General features: G+C 42.9%; 2 protein-coding genes across 2 annotated transcripts; both read left to right on the top strand.

The window, feature by feature from the left end:
* The first annotated feature begins 425 nt into the window (after positions 1 to 425).
* Positions 426 to 11,548, top strand: LOC111961371 (CCN family member 5-like). Its single transcript, XM_023983621.1, has 5 exons — positions 426 to 482; positions 4,042 to 4,261; positions 8,698 to 8,952; positions 9,838 to 10,097; positions 10,526 to 11,548. Exons 1-5 carry the CDS (start codon positions 426 to 428, stop codon positions 10,811 to 10,813), a joined length of 1,080 nt encoding a protein of 359 aa, XP_023839389.1. The 3' UTR covers positions 10,814 to 11,548.
* A 3,445-nt stretch (positions 11,549 to 14,993) lies between these two features.
* LOC111966689 (P2Y purinoceptor 1-like) lies at positions 14,994 to 16,482 on the top strand. The gene has a single exon (XM_023991585.2). It carries the CDS (start codon positions 15,138 to 15,140, stop codon positions 16,182 to 16,184), a length of 1,047 nt encoding a protein of 348 aa, XP_023847353.1. The 5' UTR covers positions 14,994 to 15,137; the 3' UTR covers positions 16,185 to 16,482.
* The last annotated feature ends 3,976 nt before the right edge of the window (positions 16,483 to 20,458 follow it).

The raw sequence follows: 20,458 nt of genomic DNA, 5'->3' as shown, positions 1-20,458 counted from the left end.
CAGTGCCAACAAAACACCAGGTCAAAGCAGGAACATCATCCCGGTAAGAAATACAGACAATTTAACTCAGCCACGACCAATCGCAAGCACAATTCACCACCTCAATACACAGTATTTGGACCTCAGTCTAAACTGACCCCAAAAGCCATGAAAGTCTTCGGAAAAAGTGCTTGGCTTGGAGAGAAAGAGAGAGAGCGTGAGACTAAGGAAATGGGTAGCAGGAATGTGGAATTACAACTATTTTTGATTCCTGTCCAGTAACTATTTACATTGCAGTCCACCGTCTGTGACATCAGAAGGCAGACTTTATAAATGAATGGACAGAGGCAGGCAGTTTGCTAACACACAGCATTAATGGCATCGCGGCTTTCTTGAGGAGATAGACCGACAAGAGAGAGCGAGAGAGAACTAGCTAACCCCTGAAGATGGACCGAAGAGATGCTACGCTCCTTGGTTACCTGCTGTTGTGTATCATCACTCAGGTGAGGGTTGACAAGCTCAAGAATTTCCTTAAGAATTCAAGTTGTCAAACATCTTACATTTGTCAAAGTAAGCTTGTGATATTTTGGGGAAGAAATGGAATTTAATATTTGAGGGATGTCATGGGATGATGAACTTGTTTGCACTTGTTTTTGGTAAGTGAATAGTATATGGTGGTTCACAAACTGATAYTAAACGTTATCAATACAAATAAAAACATCCATATACACTATCAGTGGAGGCTCCTCAGAGGAAGAAGGGGAGGACCATTCTCCTCAGTGAATTTCAGTAAAATAAAAATAGTGAAACAATGAAAAAGTTATCCTTTTTAGATAAAACTACACTAAATATATTCACATCACCAAATAATTGATTAAAACACACTGTTTTTCAATGAAGCTCTACAGTAGCCTCAACAGCACTCTCTGGGGTAGCACCATGGTGTTGCCGGGGTACAGCTAGTTTCTGTCCTCCTCTGGGTACATTGACTTCAATACAAAACCGAGGAGGCACATGGTGCTCACCCCATATCTTAGACTTCCGGAGGACTTCCGGAGGACATCCTCCAAACTATCAGAGCTCTTGCAGCATGAACTGACATGTTGTCCACCCAAACAAAGGATCAGAGAATGAATTTAGCACTGAAAGCATAAGCTACAGCTAGTTAGCACTGCAGTGCATAAATTGTGGTGAGTAGTTGACTCAAAGAGAGAGAAAGACAGAAGCAAGAGAGAGAGAGAGAGAGAGAGAGAGAGAGAGAGAGAGAAAGAGAGAAAGAGAGAGAGATAAAGCTAGCTATATTTTGTTGTATTTTTTTTCACTTTCACTTTCTTAGCTAGTGAATGCAGCTAGCTAGTTTAGCCTACTCAAACATTCGGCTCCAACAGAAAGGGATGCTATGTTAGCTAGCTGGCTATGACTATTCAACGTTGAAACTCTTCCAGGTCAAGGTAAGCTTTTGGTTTTATTAATTTAGTGCCACCAGGGCCCGAAGGTGTAACTGCTAAACTGCTTGCTGACTATACACTGTACTGCGTGATTGAAGCGGGTTTACTAATGCCTTAGTTCTAGTAGCTATGTTGACTATGACGTTAGCTAATATGGTGACAATGATGTAGGCTGTGTGTAGAGGTTAGCGGTTATGGTATGAAAGTTTGGCTTGGAAAGGTTTCTTCGCCTGGTCACAGACAGCTGTTGTGTTGTGCACTGAAGTCCACAAGCGAATGGAAAAGGTGAGAGGAGGACAGTGCATAAATGCGAGAAGGAATTATACAATGAACAAAGTGATCATGTTGTTTTTATGTGTGCTGCTATGAAAGTGAACTGTATTTGTGGGTGATCAGGGGTGTATTTATTCCACCAATTCAGTTGAAAAACATTTCTTAAACGGAAGCAAATAGAAAGAAACGGGGATAAACATACTTGAATTTGTCCAATCGAAACTCTTGTTTGCAAATGTTGGACTAAATGTTGGACTAACACCCTAGATCAGTTAGATACAAAATAGCCTCCAATACCCTACTCAATAAATTGGATGCAGTTTATCACAGTGCCATCCGTTTTGTCACCAAAGCCCCATATACTACCTACCACTGCGACCTGTAACCTCTCGTTGGCTGGCCCTCGCGTCATACTCGTCGCCAAACCCACTGGCTCCAGGTCATCTACAAGACCCTGCTAGGTAAAGTCCCCCCTTATCGTATCTCTCTGGTCACCCCCAAAACCAATTCCTCCTTTGGCCACCTCTCCTTCCAGTTCTCTGCTGCCAATGACTGGAACGAACTACAAAAATCTCTGRAACTGGAAACACTTATCTCCCTCACTAACTTTAAGCACCAGCTGTCAGAGCAGCTCACAGATTACTGCACCTGTACATAGCCCATCTATAATTTAGCCCAAACAACTACCTGTTCTCCTACTGTATTTATTTATTTATTTTGCTCCTTTGCACCCCATTATTTATATTTCTACTTTGCACATTCTTCCACTGCAAATCTACCATTCCAGTGTTTTACTTTCTATATTGTATTTACTTCGCCCCCATGGCCTTTTTTGCCTTCACCTCCCTTATCTCACCTCATTTGCTCACATTGTATATAGACTTATTTTTCTACTGTATTATTGACTGTATGTTTGTTTTACTCCATGTGTAACTCTGTGTTGTTGTATGTGTCGAACTGCTTTGCTTTATCTTGGCCAGGTCGCAATTGAAAATGAGAACTTGTTCTCAACTTGCCTACCTGGTTAAATAAAGGTGAAATAAATAAATAAATACAATTAAAATAAAATAAAAGATGCAGGCAAGAGTGTGCAAGGTGGTATTGAATGTGTCACTGTCTGTCACCTTGATTACAAAAACATTTCTGTCGACCTGTGCACCTGCGCTGTAAACTTTCATTCGTAGGCTAAGTTGTAGCAACCTCATGATGGGTAAAGTATCATGTACATTAGTAGCCTAAACCTGTCGATGTTACATTGAGCTGGGTGAATGAAATATGAATGACAGTCATCCAATATGCTGTAATAGACTTAAGGCCATGCTCATCAAAAAAGAAGTGTTCTCCCTCATCGTAAACGGCACCGAACACCACTGACACATAAATTATACACCAATATACACATCAATATTCACATCAATACACTAAAAGCAAAACACAATCATAGAAAACAAACACATTTTTCTGTAGAAAGGTCCTCAATCAGCCTTTTGAATTGCCCTAGAGGCACCATTTCAACCAGTTTTAGAGAGCGCTGGAGGTTACAAGTATCTTGCAAAAAAACTAAACGCAGATTTACATAACTCAGTGGAGATTGAAGGGATTTCCAGAGTTAGCCATCCCTGAGACCGGGTCTAGTATCTTGTACGTCGATTAGCTAACAATAAAGTAAGGTAAGGCGGAAGTTTATGCAGCAGGCCTTTATAAACAAAAAGAGTGCAACGCGTTTGGACTGCAAGAGGGCAGTATTTTACCAGAATTGTCGCAGCAAAATAATCCTGCATCAACAGGATTTGAATGTTTAGTCCATAATGTTGCTTRATTGGTGGTTAGGCTATTAGCTGAACAAAATTAGGCTACATGACAAAAGTGCAATACTGTYAATATAACTGTGTTTGTTAGTGCTGGGTTTCAGTGAATGTAATTACATTACAAAGCTTATCTGCATTTCCTGCAGTGAAAAAAGTGATCAAATTAAGATTCTACGTAAATTTAAGGGACGCTATGAATGACCAGCATACGGTTTTTGTGCGTAATATGTGTGCAATATATCCTGTAGGATGTTCATGGTTAAAAAATTCCAGGTTAGAGGATTCCCTTGCAGCTTATTCCCTGCTGATTCCGGAATACCTCCATTGGGATTTGGGGAAGCTGTAAGGATTTTAACCCTACAGGTTACACAAACAAATACACACAAAAGTAACATTTATAGTACAGTCACAGACAAAAAAACTTAACCCATACAGTCAACAAAAGGCTACCGGTGAACACTGCAGTCTCACACATATTTTATCCACAAACGCTACTGCAGTTAATCATCCTACTGTCAACCCACATGTGTTAGGTGTGCTGCCAGCTATGCGGGGGCCCGTGTCACAACTGCCCCTGGCCCGCACCACGCTGCCCTCTGGGGGTGCCCACGGTGCTGGATGGGTGCCGCTGCTGCCAGGTGTGCGCCAGACAGGAGGGCGAAGACTGCACGGAGAGGTTTGTGTGTGACAGCCAGCAGGGCCTGCAGTGTGACTACAGCGCCAGCTACCCCGGTGGTCCTGGAGAGTGTGTCAGTGAGTACAGCGCTACCCTGTTAAACTGGTCCCAGGTCTGTTTGTGTTGTCTTGCCAACTGTGAGATATATCTGTTTGTGGTATCTTGCCAACTGTAAGATCCAACTACAAGACAACAAGGCAGTACAGTTGGCAAGACAGCGCAAACAGATCTGGGACCAGGCGACTACTTTGTAGGGTACAAATACTGTACAAAGCCTCAAAGCATTTCCATTATGTGATCATGATAATGATATTAAGAACTCAAATGGAGTGAGATGTAAGAGTGTATCCCAGTTTTCATGCACAGCAAATCTTTGACAAAGATGAATGTTGAATGTTCTATTTCATAGCCATAAATAATAGGAAAATAGCCAAGTACTTAAGTTATTTAGGATTGGGAATGGCAGCCATGGGTAATAATCCCACAATATCCAGTTGGATACAACAAGTATTGCGACATTGATGTTAAAGGGCAGCCATTAGAAGTGTTAAACAAATGATGTCGCTCTGGATAAGTGTCTGCTAAATGACTCAAATGTTATTTTAGTACACATGTCTTCTCCCTAGATTTGACACCACATACAGTGCMAAGAAAAAGTATGTGGACCCTTTGGAAATACCTGGATTTCTGCATGAATTGGTCATAAAATTTGATCTGAGCTTCATCTAAGTCACAACAATAGACAAATATAGTGTGCTTAAATTAATAAAACATACATTATTGTATTTTTCTTGTTACTTTTTCTTGCCACTGTACGTTGTCACAAGCAAAAATGAAAGCAGAACGCACCAGTCACTCGATCAATAAAAAAGTGGTCAGATGAAGCAGATGCTAAGCTACAAGACTGTTTTGCTAGCACAGACTGGAATATGTTCCGGGAATCTTCCTATGGCATTGAGAAGTACACCACATCAGTCATTTGCTTCATCAATAAGTGCATCGATGACGTCGTCACCACAGTGACCGTACGTACATACCCCAACCAGAAGCCATGGATTACAGGCAACATCCGCACTGAGCTAAAGGCTAGAGCTGCCGCTTTCAAAGAGCGGGACTCTAACCCGGAAGCTTATAAGAAATCCCGCTATGCCCTTCGACAAACCATCAAACAGGTAAAGTGTCAATACAGGACTAAGATCGAATCGTACAACACTAGCTCCAAYGCTCGTCGGATGTGTCAGGGCTTGCAAACCAGTACAGACTACAAAGGGAAGCACAGCCGGGAGCTGCCCAGTGACCCAAGCCTACCAGATGAGCTAAACTACTTCTATTCTCGCTTCGAGGCAAATAACACTGAAACATGCATGAGAGCACCAGCTGTTCCGGATKACTGTGTGAGCACGCTCTCCGTACCCGATTTGAGTAAGACCTTTAAACAGGTCCACATTCACAAGGCCGCAGGGCCAGACGGATTACCAGGACATGCGCTGACCAACTGGCAAGTGTCTTCACTGACATTTTCAACCTCTCCCTGTCCGAGTCTGTAATACCAACATGTTTTAAGCAGACCACCGTAGTCCCTGTGCCCAAGAACACTAAGGTAGCCATGAAGTGCTTTGAAAAACTGGTCATGGCTCAAATCAACACAATTATCCCAGAAACCCTAGACCCACTCCAATTTGCATACCGCCCTAACAGATCCACAGATGATGCAATTTCTATTGCACTCCACACTGCCCTTTCACACCTGGACAAAAGGAACACTTATGTGAGAATGCTATTCATTGACTACAGCTCAGCATTCAACACCATAGTGCCCTCAAAGCTCATCAATAAGCCAAGGACCCTGGGACTAAACACCTCCCTCTGCACCTCCCTCTGCGACTTCCTGACGGGCTGCCCCGAGGTGGTAAGGGTAGATAACAACACATCCACCATGCTGATCCTCAACACAGGGCCCCTCAGGGGTGCATGCTCAGTCCCCTCCTGTACTCCCTGTTCACTCATGACTGCACGGCCAGGCACAACTCCAACACCATCATTAAGTTTGCCGATGACACAACAGTGGTAGGCCTGATCACCAACAACGACGAGACAGCCTATATGGAGGAGGTCAGAGACATGGCCGTGTGGTGCCAGGACAGCAACCTCTCCCTCATCGTGATCAAGACAAAGGAGATGATTGTAGACTACAGGAAAAGGAGGACAGAGCACGCCGACGGGGCTGTAGTGGAGAAGGTTGACAGCTTTAAGTTCCTTGGTGTCCACATCACCAACCAACTAACATGATCCAAGCACACCAAGACAGTTGTGAAGAGGGCACGATAAAACCTATTCCCCCTCAGGAGCCTGGGTCCTCAGGTCCTCAAAAGGTTCTACAGCTGCACCATCGAGAGCATCCTGACTGGTTGCGTCACTGCCTGATATGGCAACTGCTCGGCCTCTGACCGCATGGCACTACAGAGGGTAGTGCGTACAGCCCAATACATCACTGGGGACAAGCTTCCTTCCATCCAGGACCTCTATACCAGGCGGTGTCAGAGGAAGGCCCAAATAAATAGTCAAATACTCCAGCCACCCTAGTCATAGACTGTTCTCTCTGCTACCGCACGGCAAGCGGTACCGGAGTGCCAAGTCTAGGTCCAAGAGGCTTCTTAACAGCTTCTGCCCCCAAACCATAMGACTCCTGAACATCTAATCAAATGGCTACCCAGACTATTTGCATTTCCCCCCCCCCCCTATTTTACACCACTGCTACTCTCTGTTATTATCTATGTACATATTACCACAATTACCTCGACTAACTGGTTACCCCGCACATTGTCTCTGTACCGGTACCCCTTGTATATAGTCTCGCCATTGTTATTTTACTGCTGATCTTTCAGTACTTGTTACTTTTATTTCTTATTCTTCTTCATATTTTTTAAACTGCGTTGTTGGTTAAGGGCTTGTAATAAGCATTTCACTGTAAGGTCTAAACCTGTTTTATTCGGCGCATTGTGAGTAATGCAATGTGATTTGATTTTGTTTTGTTTTGATCTGCTTCACCTAAAACTCAGCAAAAGAAGAAACATCCCTTTTTCAGGACCCTGTCTTTCAAAGATAATTTGTAAAAATCCAAATAACTTCACAGATCTTCATTGTTAAGGGTTTAAACACTGTTTCCCATGCTTGTTCAATGAACCAGAAACAATTAATGAACATGCACCTGTGGAACGGTCGTTAAGACACTAACAGCTTACAGACGGTAGGCAATTAAGGTCACAGTTATGAAAACTTAGGACACTAAAGAGGCCTTTCTACTGACTCTGAAAAACATCAAAAGAAAGATGACCAGGGTCCCTGCTCATCTGCGTGAACGTGCCTTGGGCATGCTGCAAGGAGGCATGAGGACTGCAGATGTAATGCAATATCCATACTGTGAGATGCCTAAGACAGCGCTACAGGGAGACAAGACGGACAGCTGATCATCCTCGCAGTGGCAGACCACGTGTAACAACACCTACACAGGATCGAGATACACCAGGAACGCACAATCCCTCCATCAGTGCTCAGGCTGAGAGAGGCTGGACTGAGGGCTTGTAGGCCTGTTGTAAGGCAGGTCCTCATCAGACATTACTGGCAACAGCGTCACCTATGGGCACAAACCCACCGTCGCTGGACCAGACAGGACTGGCAAAAAGTTCTCTTCACTGAGGAGTCGCGGTTTTGTCTCACCAGGGGTGATGGTCGGATTCGTGTTTATCGTCGAAGGAATGAGCATTACACCGCCTGTACTCTGGAGCAGGATCGCTTTGGAGGAGGAGGGTCCGTCATGGTCTGGGGCGGTGTGTCACAGCATCATTGGACTGAGCTTGTTGTCATTGYAGGCAATCTCAACGCTGTGAGTTACAGGGAAGACATCCTCCTCCCTCATGTGGTACCCTTCCTGCAGGCTCATCCTRACATGACCCTCCAGCATGACAATGCCACCAGCCATACTGCTCATTTTGTGCGTGATTTCCTGCAAGACAGGAATGTCAGTGTTCTGCCATGGCCAGCGAAGAGCCCGGATCTCAATCCCATTGAGCACGTCTGGGACCTGTTGGATTGGAGGGTGAGGGCTAGGGCCATTCCCCTCAGAAATGTCCGGGAACTTGCAGGTGCCTTGGTGGAAGAGCAGCAAAAACTGGCAAATCTGGTGCAGTCCATGAGAAGGAGATGCACTGCCGTACTTAATGCAGCTGGTGGCCACACCAGATACTGACTGTTAMTTTTGATTTTGACCCCACCTTTGTTCAGGGACACATTATTCCATTTATGTTAGTCACATGTGTGTGGAACTTGTTTAGTTTATGTCTCCGTTCTTGAATCTTGTTATGTTCATGCAAATATTTACACATGTTAAGTTTGCCGAAAATAAACGCAGTTGACAGTGAGAGGACGTTTTTTTTGTTTTGTTTACTTAACTGATCAAAGTTCACTCTCTCACTTCCCCATCTGTCTCCCCATCTATTCCTCTCTCTGTGACCAGGCCAGAACATGCTGGGATGTGAACTGAACGGCATGCAATTCGAGGAGGGCCAGACATTCCAGCCGTCGTGTGCACAGCTGTGCCACTGCCTGGGTGGCGGGGTGACCTGTGTGCCACTGTGCAGCGATGACTTACAGGTTCCTGCCGCAGCCAACTGCCCCAACCCTCAGCTAGTGCGCCAGCCTGGGAGGTGCTGCAGGGAGTGGGTCTGTGAAAGCCTGGACAACAACATTTACACAGACACTATGGCTGCAGGTACAGTACTCGATAGGCAAAAATATGAAAATTAGACTTTGATTAGGGATGATTAACAGTAATAATTTATTACATTTGTAAAGCGCTTTTCATTTGACAAGTCTTGAAGTAACTTAGGTGCTGCAGTGCGATTTACTGCTTGTTTGCCAGGATAAAACACCCAAGTGCACAACACAGAGGAATTTGGATGTATCACTGATCTTTAATAATCTTTACGTATCGGCCTCACAGCCTTCGCCAGAGCTTTGACGAAGATCAGTGATACTATCAAGAGCAGTATACCGCTTCCTTTTTCCCTCAACTACTTCCTCTTTGAACAAAAGGGTGCAGTTTAATTGCACCTGAATGGCAGTGTTTACGCAGTAGCATTCAGAGGGCAAAATAACACCATGGGATCGTTTTAAATACTATTAATTACAGGTAGACTATTGTTTTGGAGTAACTCTTTAACTGAAGCACTCATTATACCTTCATGAAATACCAGCTTCGTGAATGTTACAGTATCATTAAAAATCTTAATAACAACGTTCTTAACACATGTTATGAATGGTTTCATAATGGTGTTATGAATGCCTTATGTACGGATACCCCCTTCAAGTAAAGTGTTACCCTTTTTTGTAGCTAACCTGTTGATGCTTCAACGGAAGACACGTGTGTGCAAGGAGTAGTCTCATCATACAAATAGGCAGGATGTATTGAATCCAGAAGTCACATATATTTAAGCATTTAAAACCACAATATTCATATTTAATGGACAAGAAATGTACATAGCATTTCCTTTGTGTGTAATAGCATAGCCATATCAATATCCTCACATAACAAACCCAATGAGTATACAAATGGACTAACAGCATCACATTGCCCTTGTCTTTCAACACTACCCAGTGGAGAGACCACCAGAGAGGGAGAGGGTGCGTCAGGGCTTTCGTGGTGATGGTGGTGGGGCTCAGTCTCCGGGCCAGGGCCTGAACTCCAACTGCATTGAGCAGAGCACAGACTGGAGCCCCTGCTCCAGCAGCTGTGGTCCAGGTGTCTCCACCCGCAGCTCAAACAAGAACTGGGCCTGCCGCCCGCAGACCCAAACCAGACTGTGCCAAGTCAGGCCATGCCAGGCCACTGCTGTGCCTCGCAGCAGGCCGCATGTGGTGAGTGGGAGCAGCGGTCTCCGCCTTTCTTTACCTCAAACACTCTCAAACACTTTGCAAATACTCTTACTGCTGTCTGACCATTTTGTTTTCGAGGTTAGTTGAGGTAGAATGGATTGCCACTTGAGGTGGGTGGACAGTTTGGCCATTAGAAATGTTTTGCTTTCATTCTTGTACCTCACTTTTTGGCAAATGGGATGAATTACTTAATATAATTTACATTGTACCTTTACTTAGATACAGCATTGACCATAAATTGACCATAAATATGTGCCATCAGAAGAACTGCATTATGAAGAATTGTATTGAGAGTTGTCAAAATGTCCTAATATTTCAAAGTCCATGTTGATCAACTAAAAGTTGAAGTAAGAGATCAATTAAAATCATTCAATGTTTTTAATTGAAGTCCRCGGTTATGTGTATTGCAGGGAACGGGTGCCTGCGATAGTAGCTTCAGGTCTCCCGTGCCCATTCATCTGGAGCACCAGGGCTGTTTGAGCAAGTGGGCCTACAGGTTCCGGTTCTGTGGCCTGCAGTGTCTGGAAGGCCGCTGCTGCAGCCCCTACCGCACCAGGACCGTTAGCATGGCCTTCCGCTGCCCCCAGGGCAGGATGATCCACCAGCAGGTGATGATGATTGAGTCCTGCTCCTGCCAACACTACAATTGTCCCCAGTCCCCATTCACAGCCTACAGGAGAGCCATTCCCTGGCTTTAGAGTATAGGACCGTGGAGAGTGAAATAGCCCCAAAGCCAGAGATGGGCAGGCCCTGTCAGTGAAGATACTGGACAATGACATACGAATAGGAATCGAAGGGTAGGGTAGGATTCAATCAAACTTGCACTCTGGGAGAAAACACATGGTTCCTGCACTGTTGAAAAAGTACCATTAGTTTAACACAGTAAATATAGTCAAATGCTTTGCATTGATTAGGATATGTGTAAAAACAGTGTTAACAATTTCCCGCAGTGCAGGTTTGATTGAATTTCATCCTCTATTTGATTTTGAATATTGATTAGGGCCATTTAATTTAAATGAATACCTCCATCATCAAGATTCTTAGAAAAGGTGTGTGTGTGACAGAGAGAGAGAGAACGAGAGAGAGAGAAAAAGAGGGAGAGAGAGAGATGATGAGTGACTAGTTGATTGATTGATGCATGGTGGTGGATGGAGGTGGAGGCCTATTGCGGACGTTTCGGTAACCTCAAAGTAAATATGGAACTGAATGTACAGTAGGTAGTTACTGTAAGTAAGAATAGGTTGGTGTCAACTCCAAGTGACTTTCATGTGCAAGCTAAGCTGTCAGTCATCATTTCTATAAACTGTAAGTATTAGGTTATCAGTCAAATCATTTTTTCAGTAATATTGTTATTATGCTATGTTACAATGAGCATAAAGACACCTGAATTACTGTCTTGTAGATTGGTATGGTTAATAATTAAAACATCATCAATTAAATATTGAAATTCTCACATTCATGCCTTAATAGCCTATTCACACTGCGCACACACTGGTTGAATCAACATTGTTTCAATGTCATTTGTCAACCTATTGTGATGTGGACTCTACATGGAAAACACATTTGGATTAGTAAAAAGTAATCAACCAGTACTATTTTCATTTTATTTCAACCAGCATTGTAAACATTAAAATTACAGTAAAACTTCAACTTAAATACAACGACTTCACCTGACTCACAGGTTGTTACGCCAGTCTAATTTCAACATTATCATCAGAACTATGTAAACATTGAAATTGTGTAGAAAATTCCACATAAAAAATAGTTTTCATCCTGTGCTCATGCATTCGGAAGGAGTCAGACCCCTTGGAGTCAGCCAGAGCCCAAGGGGTCTGAATAGAGTGTGCAAAGCTGTCATCAAGACAAAGGGTGGCTACTTTGAAGAATCTAAAATCTATAATATATATAGATATTTTTTAACACTTTTTTGGTTACTACATGATTCCAAATGTGTTATTTCATAGTTTTGATGTCTTCGTTATTATTTTGTCTCAGAACGTATCTCCCCCAAAGCCGAAGTAGGGAGTGACTGGGCACAGACATTGTGGAGACAAGTAATTAGTTCCCTATTAATCACGCCATCCCTTTACATGGTTTGTAATAGGTAAAGATACATATCCACATATGAAGACAATGTTCCCTTCTGTCCTCTTCTCTTTCTGATATTATGTATAGCAACAGGGACATGTGATAGAGAAGCCTGACTTCTCCCATTTCTGGGCCCCAGGTGACTGAGGTCCATCTGAGGGAGGAAGTGCAACTGTCAACACCAGAGTCCGAAGGGATACATTCTAATAACAAGAGTTCAACAGTTCAATCATATAAGCATATTATGCAGATAAGACATCTTAATTATCTATGTTACCGAGCGAATTCTGATAATTCTGCCACACCACTGTGTTCTTGTTGACCTTCAATGCTGCAGACATTTTTTGGTACCCATCCCCAAATCTGTGGCTCGACACAMTCCTGTCTCGGAGGTCTACAGACAATTCCTTCGACCTCATGGCTTGGTTTTGCTCTGACATGCACTGTCAACTGTAGGACCTTATATTGACAGGTGTGTTYCTTTCCAAATCATGTCCAATCAATTGAATTTACCACAGGTGGACTCCAATCAAGTTGTAGAAACATCTCAATGATGGTCAATGGAAACAGGATGCAGCTGAGTTCAATTTCGAGTCTCATAGCAAAGGGTCTGAATACTTATTTAAATAAGGTATTTCTGTTTTAGATTTTTTATAAATTTGCAAAAATGTCTAAAAACCAGTTTTTGCTTTGTCATTATCAATCAATCAATCATTCAAATGTATTTGTAAAGCCCTTCTTACATCAGCTGATATCTCAAAGTGCTGTACAGAAACCCAGCCTAAAACCCCAAACAGCAAGCAATGCAGGTGTAGAAGCACGGTGGCTAGGAAAAACTCCATAGAAAGGCCAGAACCTAGGAAGAAACCTAGAGAGGAACCAGGCTATGAGGGGTGGCCAGTCCTCTTCTGGCTGTGCCGGGGAGAGATTAACAGAACAAGGCCAAGATGTTCAAATGTTCATAGGTTACCAGCATGGTCAAATAATAATAATCACAGTGGATGTCGAGGGTGCAACAGTTCAGCACCTCAGGAGTAAATGTCAGTTGGCTTTTCATAGCCGATCATTGAGAGTATCTCTACCGCTCCTGCTGTCTCTAGAGTTGAAAACAGCAGGTCTGGGACAGGTAGCACGTCCGGTGAACAGTTCAGGATTCTATAGCCGCAGGCAGAACAGTTGAAACTGGAGCAGCAGCACGGCCAGGTGGACTGGGGACAGCAAGGAGTCATCAGGCCAGACAGTCCTGAGGCATGGTACTAGGGCTCAGGTCCTCCGAGAGAGAGAGAGAAAGAAAGAAAGAGAGAAAGAAAGAAAGAGAGAAAGAGAGAGTTAGAGAGAGCATACTTAAATTCACACAGGACACCGGATAAGACAGGAGAAATACTCCAGATATAACAGACTGGCCCTAGCCCCCCGACACATAAACTACTGCAGCAYAAATACTGGAGGCTGAGACAGGAGTGGTCAGGAGACACTGTGGCCCTATCCGACGATACCGCCGGACAGGGCCAAACAGGCAGGATATAACCCCACCCACTTTGCCAAAGCACAGCCCCCACACCACTAGAGGGATATCTTCAACCACCAACTTACCCTCCTGAGACAAGGCCGAATATGGACCACAAAGATCTCCGCCACGGCACACCCCAAGGGGGGGCGCCAACCCAGACAGGAAGATCACGTCAATGACTCAACCCACTCAAGTGACGCACGCCTCCCAGGGACGGCATGGAAGAGCACCAGTAAGCCAGTGACTCAGCCCCTGCAACAGGGTTAGAGGCAGAGAATCCCAGTGGAAAGAGGGGATGGGGTATTATATGTAGATTTCTGAGGAACAACATTTATTTAATATATTTTATAATAAGGCTGTAACGTAACAACATTTGAAAAAAAGGGAACGGGTTTGAATACTTTCCGAATGCTCTGTGATTTAAATTAATTTCATATTTGATTTAGACATATTTTATTTGACCTTGTTAGAATGTTGATGGTAAAAAGGTATGTTTGATTCAATGTAATTGTTTCGACGTCATGCCATCAACCTAAATAAAGGGAATATTTAAATAAAATGTGAAGCCACAGTCCAACAATTCCTGCCTGAACAGTGACTACTAGTATATGAGGGATAATGCACTTCAGTGAGAACAAGTCTAACATCTAGATGCGTACTCCTATGTACCCTGCTTAGCTTTGGAAACACGCTGCGTTCATTTAAGCTAAGCTATCATGTCAACACATTTAGATGTTGAACATACTCATTTGCGTAGACTACCAAAATAACATTGACTAGTGGAAAGTAACTTCTCTAACTTTTCTTACACAAGCTGTATGTGAAAGTGAACGTAAATTCGGAATGAGGTTTGGCTTATGTGGGCTACATTGACATCTGATTTGCCCAAAGGACACAATCATTTCAGCATGAAGCTAGGTATACTTTCATTCATCCATGGTTGATTGGATCTTTGTAAGTTTAGAAGTAGTAACATTAGCCATATAAATAGGATACCAAATTCATGATATTAGCAATAAACTTTTACCTTTGGATATTGTCTTTTATATATGTTATTCATAATATATACAGTATATACCATCCAAACGGAAGATACATCTCCCTCAAGTGTTGCCCAGTGGGTTGTTACTCATATCTTGACTTGCAGTAATAATTGCAGGATACTATAACTCTGCTAATTTACCTTTCGAATACAGTATCACATTACATCCTGTAAACTAATGGAATAATACTTATATCTCTGGAAATGGGTGTATACACTTTTAGTTTCACATTAGGTCGTCATGCGCAGCATGTTTGTGGACGGCTACGATTTCAGAAGTGTGTCTATGTGCAAGTTTGATCTTATTAACTTTTGGGCGTCATCGATTGACATACGAAACATAGCTTGTGTCTTGACTTCACTCTGATTGAAAATAACGAAGATGAAAATGTCAGAGGACCACGACGCGCACGTTCTCAACATGACCACATGTGCACAAATTAACCTGTCTTTTACGCGCATATTTTTACCAGCTGTGTTCGTGCTGGTGTTTGTCGTCGGAACTTTTGCAAACTTCTGTGGGTTAAAAACTGTTTTTACAAGCTGGAAGAAAATTGGAAGTATTAACATATTTATTCTCAACCTTGGAATAGCGGACTTGCTATACCTATTTACATTACCATTTTTGGTTGTCTATTACGCGCTAAACAGTAAATGGATATTTGGACAAACATTCTGCAAGATCACCAGATTCTGTTTCAATTTGAATCTCTACGGCAGTATCGGGTTCCTGACATGCATCAGTATTTATCGATACCTTGGTATTGTGCACCCAATGAAGGTGATGGGAAGAATCAACACTCGCCACTCTGTGGCAATAAGTTTTCTTGTCTGGATTTTGGTTTTTATTCAGATACTTCCCGATATGTTCTTTGACAAGACAGCGCCAAATTCCTCAGATGCGTGCTATGACTCAACAGCCGACCACCTTATCAAGGATTACCTGCGGTATAGCATTGGCTGGACCGTTACCGGATTCGTTATACCATTGCTCGTCATTCTTGCTTGCTATGGACATATAGTAGTGGTCCTTGCCACCAAAGCCAACGTCAATACTTTATTGAAACAGAGGTGTCTAAAACTAGTCATCATCTTGACTGTGTTATTCTCAATTTGCTTTATCCCTTACCATGTTTTGAGAAATCTCAATTTGAAGATAAGGATTTTGAAAATGGAAGGCACCTGCAAAGCAAGCTTCGATTACATCTATGTTGCTCATCAAATCAGCCGCGGCCTAGCTTGCCTGAATAGCGCAATCAACCCGTTGATTTACTTGATTGGAAATGATGATTTCCTCATGCGCTTTCATATTGTCAGCAAACGAGCCAGGATGTATTTTGTTCATTGGACTGGTGCTGTAATCTACCGCAAGGCAGATCCACCAACAGAAGAATTTCAACCAGCAAACTTTGACCAGCTAGTTATTTAAACCAATAATGTATCAAAAGCCTGTATGTAAACATGCTGTACTTTATGCTTTATTCAACATTCTCAGAGTATTTTATTGTGTTATGTGAGAGCCTATGAGTGGCTGAATGCACTTGTGTAAAGTGATATACTGTTCAATTTAGTCAGTGATATGTAGAGCTATATCACTGAAAAAAACTAACTCAATATGCATTTCCGATATTACATAAGAATGACAGGTATTCCAGCATCCTATTACATACCAATGACTGAAGTATTCCTCTGTTTTCAATAAACAGTACAAATGTGTCAAGCTCAAAGGCCTTTGTCCATCTTACCTTGTCCTTGAAATAATATGGTAGTATATCATGCTATCTACTTGGCTTCCCAGGGGAAACAAAAGATTTTAACTGAGGGCAAAAATCCCTCAACACCAACATGCACAGGAAATTGATGTCATACATGTTTATTAATTGCATATGACTGTTCAGTAGGGTTTTAGGTGCAGGTTAGAGAATGGGGACTTGAGGCTCACTTTATTTAGAAGACTCAGCAGACAGACATACACAAAGTTGCGTCCCAAAATGCATCCCAAATGGAACCCTATTCCCTTTATAGTGCACTCCTTCTGACCAAGACCAATAGGGCTCTGGTCAAAAGTAGTACACCATAAAGGCAACAGGGTGCCTTTTGGGAAAAATTCTAGAACCTAATGACAAATAGTGCAGTAAAAATAGGAAAACAGAAACGCTTTCTCTCAACATTACTTAAAAAGAGGGGGACTGTTTGACTGGCTAGAATGATAACGCACAACAGTTTATACTCTGCATAAATAACTTTCATTTAAGAACAGTTGATAAAAACAAAGCCAAGTCTGTTTGTGCAAGCATTCGAGTACAAGACGTTGGATGTTTCCACAAAACAGGCTTAGTGAAAAGTCTCACTCTCCAGCAACGCAAGCATGCGGTGATATTTCACTCCCTTCTGTTACCTTCACAGACCACTGAGAGCTGGGGTTGGCGTGAGATCAAGTCCTAGCGGAGGACTAGTTTGTGTTATGAGAAAATGGTGCCAAGAGAAGTCTAAATAAAAACATCTGCAATGCAATGTTTTGAATCTATGACCTACACCTTTTATYGATAGAGTATGACCTCAACCGGCAGGCACTCCATTGCTGTTAGCAGTTCAAGAAAACTGTCAGACTACAATTTGCCATTGACAGCATGACAATGAGTGGCAAAGGAGTTCACATGATAGCACAAACAGATCTGGGACCAGGCTAGAGCACTTCTACCAGTCAAACATACTGTAGAGCAGAGTTCCATGTACTCATTTATCTAAAACCTTGTTTAACACGTGTCGAAACACTTGTTAAAGCATAACCAAAATAAACCCAGCCTGGTTTCCAGTCTCTGTTCAGCTATTACATTCCACTAATGTTTAGCATGACAGGAGTGGCAATGAGTGAAATTATAGCTAAACAGACTGTTACCAAGGCTGCAATACACCACCTTAAATACAGTAATACAGGAAAGAAGCATGCTGTATTGTGTTAAGACTCAACGTGCAAGACAAGGGAAACAGTGACTGTGAATGAAAGTCAAGCCGATATTTCCGTTTCATCTGGAATACCCCCCAAAACCCACRAATTACTCATAGTAATTCCAGTCCATTACAATGAGCCAGTCCTCCTATAGCTCCTCCCACCAGCCTTCACTGATGTGGGTGTAGTGCGCCTATGGGAGAGCTAAGCAGCCTCTTGGTGTGAAACGTCCACCGAGGATGGACTCAAAAATTTGAAATGGCAGCTCTAGCAGGGCAGCCATTTGACGAACTGACTTGTTGGAAAGGTAGCATCCTATGACTGTGCCACGTTGAAATTAACTGAGCTCTTCATTAAGGCCATTCTACTGTCTATGGAGTTTGCACGGCTGTGTGCTTGATTTTATACACCTGTCAGCAACGGGTGTGGCTGAAATAGCCGAATCCACTAATTTGAATGACTTTTGTATATATGGTGTATTTCATAATACCAAGGGCACTGCTTGTGGTTTCTCATAGTTCATGTTTTCCTTAACACGGCTAGTTCAGACCATTCTCGGCATTTAAAATACAGACAAATCCAAGCACTGATTCATCCACCTCAGTCTGTCTGATACGTGGGAAGGCAGAGATGAGAAAGGGCTGTGTCCCAAATGGCACCCTATTTCCTATTTAGAGGTGGCTGTCCCAAACCCTTCCTTCTAAACTTCATGTATGAAAATAAGAAATAGAACTTCTTGAGTTGTTCTATTACATTGAAAGATACTGATCTATTTTTACTTTCTCAATAAAAATGCTGTCCCACCTTTTGTTGGTAGTACCAAAACACACCGATTAAAAAACTCTCTGTGCTCTACTGTACTGTACTATACTGTACTGTACTGTACTCTACTGTTCTCTACTGTACTGTACTGTGCTTTACTGTACTGTACTCTACTGTACTCGAGTTTATTGTACTTAAGTTTCTTACAATTAAAGAAAGGGCCCATGGTCTCTTGACCTAGTGGTCTTGGTCTTGAAACCATTCAAGACCATATCGATTCAGTCTTTAACTAACTTGTCATGGTCTCAACTTACTGGGTCTGGATCTTGGGACCAATGTCCTGGAATAAATCTTGGCCTTGGCTCCTGGATATTACTTTAGACTTTGGTTTACAAACCATAGGTAACCCAATTTGAGGAAGAAAATGCTCTCTGATCACTGGCTGATCACTCCCAGCCCATTGGAAGCCCACCCAGTTGATTACTTTTAAATGGGGAAAGCCCTCAATGGAAATGTTGATACTAAAACGAGTTATATCTTCCATTATATCCTCCATTTATCTCTATGATTGACACTTGACACCGAAGCAGCTGATATTTTGCCAAAATAACGATAGGTGATGATAGGTCAAGTGATAATTAAAATATCTAACAACATCATTAATTAGATCCACAAGTAATTCCCCCTTTCTCCTTCGCTGCTGTGGCTGGAAATATTTCAATAAACTCATCTGAGAAAAAAACKAAACAAATTGAAGACAGATAAATGTAGCCATCTTGCTTGCACTTGATACAGTTCCAAATGAACTAGCTAGCTAACTTGCTACACTAGTTAACCATGTGTCTATCATCAACATACTTGTGGACATTGGATAGCTAATTGCCATTACAATTGTGGCAGCAATATTACAGAGTGTGAGTAATATATACACTGAGTGTAGGAACACCTTCCTAATATTGAGTTGCACCCCCGTTTGCCCTGATAACAGCCTCAATTCGTCGGGGCATGGACTCTACAAGGTGTCGAAAAAATTCCACAGGGATGCTGGCCCATGTTGAATCCATAGTCAAGTTGGTGTCCTTTGGGTGGTGGACCATTCTTGATACACAAGGGAAACTGTTGAGCATGAAAACCCCAGCAGCATTGCAGTTCTTGACACACTCAAACCGGTGTGCCTGGCACGTACTGCCATACCCCGTACAAAGGCACAAAATCTTTTGTTTTTCCCATTCACCCTCTGAATGGCACACATTCACAATCCATGTCTCAATCCACGAACCCCCAGTAGCTAACCAGCTACAAGCTACCAGCTACAAGCTACTTAGCCATTTTTAACCGATGCTAGCAGCTTTTACCGTTGGAACTGTGGAACACATTCAAGAACCCCCAGTAGCTAACCAGCTACAAGCTACCAGCTACAAGCTACTTAGCCATTTTTAACCGATGCTAGCAGCTTTTACTTTCGGCACAGACACCAGCCCTGTTATTAGCCTGGATATTACTCACCAATTTAACAGCATCGGACTGTCTCTCGACAACAACGCCGGATCCCTGCCGTAATCCCTGAGCCACTACTTCTGATCCTCACAGCTAGCCTGCAGCTAACGCAGCTAGCACAGCTAGTGCCACTGCTACGAAGCTAGCATCAGTTAGCAAACACAATTCTACAATCACAACCTCTCTCTCGCCATCCGGCCTGGATACTCTGTCGACACGTCCACATCTGGTCTGCAGACGAATACCCCATCCGCTGTACCCTCAACCGGCCTCCGTCTGAGCAGACCCCCTTCGTCTGAGCAGACTCACCCCCCCGGGCTACTAACTTTAAACACCACGTGCTAGCTTAGCGGCGACTTCCCTGCTCCATCTACGGCTGCCCCCTGGACACTATGATCACCTGGCTACATAGCTGATGCCTGCCGGACTGTCCATTAATTTACGGTACTCCATTCTGTTTACTTGTGTTTTATCTGTCGGCTCTGTGTTTTAAC

Source organism: Salvelinus sp. IW2-2015, linkage group LG1 (assembly GCF_002910315.2).
Source record: "Salvelinus sp. IW2-2015 linkage group LG1, ASM291031v2, whole genome shotgun sequence".
Classification (NCBI taxonomy): Eukaryota; Metazoa; Chordata; class Actinopteri; order Salmoniformes; family Salmonidae; genus Salvelinus; species Salvelinus sp. IW2-2015.
The sequence above is the reverse complement of the archived record's forward strand: the minus strand, read 5'-3'. Positions and strand labels throughout refer to the sequence as shown.

What these genes read in the sequence shown, in the direction of transcription:
- LOC111961371 (XM_023983621.1), top strand. Translation starts at nt 426, where the DNA reads ATGGACCGAAGAGATGCTACGCTCCTTGGTTACCTGCTGTTGTGTATC. An exon ending in CACAGACACTATGGCTGCAG is followed by an intron (nt 8,953 to 9,837) that starts GTACAGTACTCG and finishes AACACTACCCAG; the next exon opens with TGGAGAGACCACCAGAGAGG. An exon ending in CTCGCAGCAGGCCGCATGTG is followed by an intron (nt 10,098 to 10,525) that starts GTGAGTGGGAGC and finishes TGTGTATTGCAG; the next exon opens with GGAACGGGTGCCTGCGATAG.
- LOC111966689 (XM_023991585.2), top strand. Translation starts at nt 15,138, where the DNA reads ATGAAAATGTCAGAGGACCACGACGCGCACGTTCTCAACATGACCACA.